Here is an 8031-nt window from a genome sequence, read left to right on the forward strand (position 1 = left end):
AAATTTAATCATTTAGCTTTAGGTACCCAAGCAACTTTGGGTCCTTGGAGGTTCGTGTCTTTAGGTAAGGTTCCCTTTGGCACCCATACCTTCTTTACCTTAAGGAAACCCTTTCTAATTGCACATGGACTAATCATATGACATCTTTGATTGCAATAATAACATGTGACATTAGGCAAGGAGGATGTAGATGCTGTAATGAAATAATTTTTGTATTTATCATAGTTCATGAAACCGTCAAAACCAATTCCATATTTTTCATTTGAAATTCTTTGGTTTCCCAGAAGTACATCTAAAGTTTCTTTTCCTTTTGTAAATTTTGCCAAATCATTTGTCAATGATTCTATTTTAGCTTCAAGAACCTTATTTTTCTCAATAAGCTTTTCACAAGTTTCTTTTGAGTTTTTCAACTCCAAATCTAGCTCCTCAAACAAGACAATTTATCCTTTGTAAAATTCATTTTTCTTTATGCACATTGGACATAGCAATATTTTGTGATCTCAATGATTCAATTTCTAAAATCATTTTAGTGCATTTTCTCTTATAGTTTCTATACTCATCATACACTTTAGCAAATGCAAGTTCAAGTTCCTCTACATTAGGGGGTTCAAGAGAATTTACCTCATTATCACTTTTTTCTTCCTTTTTGTTAACTTTCGGCTTTCTCTTCAAATGCCATCATACAAAAGTGAACAGTTTCTTTGTCACTTGATTCATCATTTGAAGATTCTTCACTATTGCTCCATACAACTTTAATAGCTTTCTTGCTCTTGTCTTCTTTTCCTTTCTTCTTTTTGAGCAATGAACATTTGGGCTTGATATGTCCTAGTTTATGACATTCATAACATACAACCTCTTCCTTTGATTCCTTGAAATGTTTATCCTTGGGAGTACACTTTTTCAAGAATTTCTTATATTTACTTCCTCCCTTCTTGAAAGCTCTTTTGAATTTTCTTGCAAGCATAGCCATTTCATCATCATCATCACTTGAAGCACTTGAGTTGTCACTTGAGTCAACTTTAAGTACAACCCCTTTCTTTTTCTCTTCATCCTTATTAGATTTGAGAGCAATGCTTTTCTTCTTCTTTTGCTCATTTTCACCTTCATCTTTCTTAATACCATCTCATGTGCAATGAGAGATCCAATGAGTTCATTATACGTGAATGTTCTAAAATCCTTTGTATCTTGGATAATCATAGTTTTTGCTTCCCAAGATTTTGGAAGTGATCTAAGAATTTTCTTCACAAGTTTGGCTTCCTCAAATCTTTTACCAAGTGCTTTGAGGAGATTGAAAAGATCCATAAACCTTGTAGTCATATCTGCAATTGATTCACCTGGTTTCATCTCAAATAGCTCATAATCTCGGATAAGGAGGTTTGCTTTGGATTCCTTAACGACATCTGTTCCTTCATAAGTAACTTCAAGCTTATCCCAAATTTCCTTAGCAGTTTGACATCCTGAAACACGATTGTATTCATTAAGGTCAAGTGAACAATGCAAAATATTAATAGCTTTAGCATTTATAGAAATTTTCTTCCAATCATTGTCATCATATTCATCTTCAATTTTAGGAACTTTGGTGTTTCCTTCACCATCTTTTTGTGGAACATATGGACCATTTTTAATAATTCTCCATGCATCAATATCCATGGATTGTATGAAATTTCTCATTCTAACTTTCCAAAATGAATAATTAGTGCCATTGAAGAGTGGTGGTCTAGTAATTGAGTAACCTTCAGCTAGTGGTGCGGGTATACCGGCGGTGTTACTAGATGAACCAGCCATTGGGGATCACTCCAAGGTTGTGACACCTTAACCAAGAGAGACAAGCTCTGATATCAATTTGTTGTCCCAAAATAGTCCAAGGGGGGGTGAATTGGACTTAAACAATTTTTTGGCTCTTGCTTGTAGCCTAATGAAAAATTGTGGCTTTGTTCAACTAGGTGCTCCTATATATAGTGAAAGTGATATGTGTTTCAAGAATGTGTCCCTAAATTGCAATTCAAGCCTCAATCAATATTTATAGTAATTTTTGACATAACATGCATCACAAATATTCAACTAATTTCTCAACCTACTCAATATATCTTTAAGTATATCATCTCAATCTATTCAATCAACAGTCAATATCATGCATAGAAATTAAATTACACAAAAGTAAAGAGATTAAGTTTAGAGAAATCAAACACAATAATTTTTATAATAGTTCGGCTTAACTAGCCTACATCCACTCTCTCAAAGGACCCCCTTTGAGCCTTCACTCCACTATTTGCTCTTTTGAAGGCAAGAGACCAAAAGCCCTTTACAACTTTTTTAACACCAAGCTTTTACCAAAGTAGCTTGAACTCTTGACAAGTGCTATCCCAAGCACTCACACCCAGAAGCTTTAATAGGTGCTTGTACAACCTCTCTTAAATGCAATTTAATATTTTAACACCCACTCTCACTCAATACAAATCAAACTATGAAAAAGAGATCAGTTGATTTGCCAATGGTAGCTCAAACACTTTAAAGCTCTTGAATGAAAGCAATAAATGAAAAATTAAGATTGGAGTGCAATTGTAGGCTTTCATTAAGTGTAAAATAAAGTAAAGAAAGTGTATTTATAGTCCCAAATCATTTTAGATTATTTGAAACCTTTTTGAAATGTTACACACTTTGTTCTAGGCAAAATAGCCGTTATTTTATCTTTTTGCATGAAGTAGAGTAACTCTGATCATTTAGCAAACTAATGAAATTTTTGGCAACAGCAGCAAACTAGTTAGCAAACTATAATTTTAGCAAAAAATTAGCAAACTAATATTTTAGCAAACAAGTTAGCAAACTAATTTACCAGATGCCTGTTTCAAATTGTAATATTTAAAAATCTAATTTAGACCTTAAGAGAAATATATATTCTAATAGCAATATCCAAGGTCATTATGAGAAAAAAATTTATAAAGTAATTAAAAAAAATAATTTTAAACTCTAACTGACTAAAACTTTCATTTATTCTTCTTACACAAATTCTAAGAATCAATTGCTAAATCTATGACTTTCATACCTTCAACTTGAATCTTAGCTTTGATAATCTTGTTCTTTCTTAACTCAGATTCATCTTGAGATGCCTTTAAGTACCCTTCCTCTTTAGATGCAACTTTAAATATTCTTCATGAATAAGAGAAAAAATCTACACATCACTTGAAATTGAGTTAGATAGATTTTAATTGAATTTTGTTATCATCAAAACCAATGCTTATTTTGAGCTATACAGGGTCAACACAACAGATGTTACAATCTTTGAATTTTCTTTCTTTTAGTGCTGTTAAGCGTTCTTGCAATAGTGCAGCTCACTGCTTTGCTCAGAAGGCATTGCATGAGCCTTCATTTAGCAGAAATGTTGTTCATCAATTTGATATTGTAATGGGCTATTTGCCCCCCTAATTCTGCAATGCAATCTTATCTTCGATAATATATATATATATATATATTATATATATGTGTGTGTGTGTGTGTGTGTGTGTGTGTGTGTGTGTGTGAAAGAAAGAGCTGTTCTTGTGTGTGTGTGTGAAAGAAAGAGCTGTTCCTAACCATCCAGACACTTCACATATAATATAATATTCAATTCCTAGCGATCCAGACACTTCACATATAATATAATATTCAAAAGATGACTTTTTTCTGGTTTTTTAAGGGAAATAATAATAATAATAACAATATGTCTTTGTCAGCTTAGCAATCAATAATGCCATTGACTGTAACGAAGAGATTGGAATTTCATTTCAAAACCTAAATTTTATATTACCTTTGTTTTTAGATTCTTCTAATTAAAGTTACAGCTTTTCTTATAGCTATATATAAGACGCACACTCAAATAAACACATAAATAAATAAATAAATATATAAATATATATATATATATATATATACATTATGCTTTAACTTCTCCAACACTCCTGGGATAGAAATGGACTATATATATATACACATTATGCTTTAACTTCTCCAACACTCCTGGGATAGAAATGGACTACCATTGTAGCTAGCATTTAGCATTCAATTTTTTTTAATTTCCTGTAAAAAAAAGATCGGTCCTGTGTTGCTGGTAATTTTTTTTTTCTTTTACAATTAAATGAAACCCTCGAATTTAAATCCTTATAGTTTTAGAAACAACTCTAGTACTGTGAAGCTAAAGTTCATTAGTCGTTAGTTATTTTTTCCATTAATGACTTTACGGTCCATTAATTTAATTTATTCACAATTACTTAATACTAAATTGAGTAAATTGTAAAAAATATATAATTATCCCAACTGGATTAGAATTTATACTGAATCAATTTCAGTTGATTTTATTTGTAATTAGAAACCTATATATATAATTCCACACACACATATATATAGCTATCTAATTATTGGATACAACTAATTGGATGCATGCTTGCTGTATCATTCCACTGATCATATTAATATTACAACACTATTTATGTATTAATGGTAATCAAGAATTAAATTGTAAATTAAGAAACATATGATGATGCACAATTTTACATCAACAATAATCGTTCTGTAGGCTGCATACCAAAAACATTTTGTGTATAGTGTCTATATAAGATTTAAATCACACAAAACAGTTCATTTATTTCAAAACTATAACATCTCCAAAATACTTTAGTACTTGTTCTATTGAAATTCTACCCTCAGGTAACTCATTTGTGCATGCCAATGCAATATCCAAGACCTTCAAAGCCTGCAGCCTTTCTTTCCCCTCCAAAGAAATTTCAAAAAACTCAATGCTACCTTTTTTAATCTTTTCGTACCTTTCTTCTATGCAGCGCCTTAAACCTGTAGCTTTGGATCCACCAAGCATGTCCAACAATATTATCCCGAAGCTGTAAATGTCACTCTTTTGGCAACACTTGTCACCGTAGATGCTTTCTTGGTCCTGCTGCGGGGGTGGCTTCTGCTGCCATGTATCAGAAACTTCCTCGAATTCCGCCAGTTGAGTGAAGCCATAGTCAGACAAGCAGGCTGAGAAGTTGCTATTTATCATGACATTGGAGGCTTTTATGTTGCCGTGTGCGTTCATTTGCATGTTCTTTTCATGTGGAGGGCATTCTATGTGAATAAAAGCAATTGCTTGTGCAATGTCTAGGGCTATTCTTAGCCTTTGATTCCAACTCAGGGCAGTGTGGCCGAATTCCCTTCCACCTTAATTAGTCAACATACAGGTATTGCATTGTGAGTTCAGAAATGTCAATTTGTTTGGAAAAAAAAAAACTGAGAATCTTAAAGTAATAAAATTATTAATTAATATGTTTAAAATTTCAGATCAAAGGGTTACATGTATGACTAAGTTTCTTTCCACCAAAAATCCAATGCATACATATGCCTCTGCTTATGGTAATTGCAAGGGCATGTATGATTAAATGAAAATGACCACTCCAAGCATAGTATAATATTCTTTCAAGCATTATCTTCTTCAGATGCATATAAATATCAATAATCAAAATCTATAAAGAAAGAATGGAATAATATGAATAATTAGTTGTAATAATCTAAAAAATTACTAACCAGCAAGCAAGTCAGCTAGGCTTCCCATGGGATAATAATCACAGACGACAAACTTGATCCTCTTTGAATATAGATAAGCAGCAATAGGAACAAGATACTGGCATTTTTGGCTCACCTGAGCCAATTTCTCTACTCTTTTTCTAAATTCACGTCTACCAACACTCACTTTCCGAAATCTCTTCACTGCATAGATTTTTCCCTCTAACAAAACCACCTTCTCTGTCATCCCTAACCGACTCTCTCCCATAACAGCTACAGATCCTCTTAGAACCTCCCTTAAAGTCAAGTGAGACTCACTGTTTCCACAGAAAACCAAGGATAGATCATCTATGAATCCCACTATGCAATCTTCAGAATATTCAAGAATGGACCCTGATTTGCAGCTAAAGTTATCTCCATACCTTGGACTCCATCTGGGTTTTGCTTTCAAGGCTCTAGACAGCATCTTCTTGTTTGCCTTTAAGTTTCTTTCCTTGAAATGTGCGTGAAGAGGACTAATGGATGGTTTTGGGATTATGGGTTATGTTGAATTTTTGTTAAGGTTTTGATTGCGTGAGTGCTGTCTGGGTTTTCTAGGATCTAACGAATCCAAAGAGAGCCCTTTTTGTTTTGTATTGGCTATTGAGTTTCATGAACGTCCAAAAATGGATTCCCATTGAAATTCTCACGGAGAATTTAATTGGCTAAATGGACATTGAATGGACCCCTTGTTTTCACTAACGTTTTTCATAGGCTAACATGTCTTTCGAGACAGCTCTATTTTTCTGCCTGTATCTTTTGAAGCTAGATTCATGGATTCTTCGTCCGTAATTCCATCAACCGCCCTGTAATCGAGTTGGAGATGGATGCAGGTATTATGATTATTAGTCAAGTTTGGATTTAGAAAGTTATCTTTTTCGTTATCATATCTAATCAAGAGTAATGGCAAATCCATCATATCTAATCTTGAGTAATAGCAAATCTAGAATTTTTTTTAGTCTAGAAATTTTTTTTTCAATATATAAAAAAAATTAAATACTATAAAGAAAGATATATATATATATATATATATATATATATATATATACACATTAATGTCTTATAATTAAAGTCGATGAGATATTAAAAAAAAAATCATATATCGTTATTAATGCTATTGAATACGTATCTTTATATATAAGTAATATACGATCATTTATCAATTGATCACACATATAGTTATATCATTTTGTCTTAAAAAAGTTCATTACTGAAAATAAGTATGATAGAGTTTCAAGAATATATATATATATATATATATATATATATATATATATATATATTTGTCTCAACTAATTTTAAATTTTATAAAAAAAAAGGATTCAATATTTGAGAAAAAGAAAGGGATCAATTGACCAACCCCCCTCCTCTTAGAGTACATCCGCCACTGAGGGAATAAAGAAAAGAAGGATGATTAATTTTTATTGTGTTGTTGAATGATGAAAGAAAAGAAAGAATTCTCTATCTTTCATGTATCAATAAATGAAGACAGATAGTAGTTTAGAACATTGATAAAAAAAAAAAAAAAAAAATTGGGTCCAAGGGAAATCAAGGACCAACCTTCAATTGCTCTTCATACACAATGATTTGATCTCTTTCTTTGAAATCATGATCAAGTCGAAAGTCCCCATAACATCTTATCAGCTCGTATTAATCGAATGAAAGATGAAAATTTTCACTGATCTTAATGAGATTGACATGGTTTAGAATGGAAGGTACCTCATCAACTAGAAGGGTTTCATTTATAGGTTTCTTAGTGGTCGATCTACTGTTTGTTTCAACAATCTCTATTGGATCGCCTTGAGGTCAAGGGACCTCAATTAATTCGAGTCCTACATTATCAGCACAAACCGAGCCCACTTCGGATTTAGTCTTTGAAGAACTAACCACATCTTTGTCATTTTCAGAACTATAAAGATAACCTATCAAAGGAGAACAGGGAGTATTTCTGTTGTCCCCTTCACTTTTTTTTTTTTTAATTTATGCACACAAAAATAAGAAAGAAGAGAAAAATAGCAAGAAAAGAGAATCAAATTTGGTCTTAACCTTCAAAAAGCAGTAGTAGGATACTCATAGGATTGGAGTTGTAGAGAGAGAAGAAGAGAGAATAGGTGAAACCCAAATGCCAAAAACGCAAAATGATTTAGTTTCACGCAGTAGCATATGTATAAGGGATGCAATTAATAACCAAAATTCAAAACAACTACCAAAGAATGCCTCGTATGCCAAAATCATAACCGAGACATTTCATTTCCCAATGTACAGGTGCACATGCTATCAATGTTGCCATAACTACACAACAAGTGGCATCTCAGGGCTCGAGGAGTTCGTCATTGTGATCATCGAACCTAAAGATTTAGACTTAGGAGGGGACTAATGATATAGTTCAACCCAAGATCCGATCTGATGCATCAGATTTACTAGATAGGGACCTGAACAATATGGATCTTGCCATCAAATCAA

General features: G+C 32.5%; 1 protein-coding gene across 1 annotated transcript; it reads right to left on the reverse strand.

Moving 5' to 3' along the window:
- Window positions 1-4597: 4597 nt before the first annotated feature.
- Window positions 4598-6128, reverse strand: LOC110671545 (probable inactive receptor kinase At3g08680). The gene is made up of 2 exons (XM_058154188.1): window positions 5551-6128; window positions 4598-5187 (listed from the first exon to the last, which is right to left on the reverse strand). Exons 1-2 carry the CDS (start codon window positions 5993-5995, stop codon window positions 4616-4618), a joined length of 1017 nt encoding a protein of 338 aa, XP_058010171.1. The 5' UTR covers window positions 5996-6128; the 3' UTR covers window positions 4598-4615.
- Between the last annotated feature and the right edge of the window lie 1903 nt (window positions 6129-8031).

This window comes from Hevea brasiliensis, chromosome 9, assembly GCF_030052815.1.
Source record: "Hevea brasiliensis isolate MT/VB/25A 57/8 chromosome 9, ASM3005281v1, whole genome shotgun sequence".
NCBI lineage: Eukaryota > Viridiplantae > Streptophyta > Magnoliopsida > Malpighiales > Euphorbiaceae > Hevea > Hevea brasiliensis.

Bases quoted from the DNA above. Each gene is read 5' to 3' on its own strand.
- LOC110671545 (XM_058154188.1), bottom strand. From the start codon at position 5,995: ATGCTGTCTAGAGCCTTGAAAGCAAAACCCAGATGGAGTCCAAGGTAT. The intron at 5,188-5,550 runs GTTAGTAATTTT...TGACTAATTAAG, and splicing joins CCTAGCTGACTTGCTTGCTG to GTGGAAGGGAATTCGGCCAC.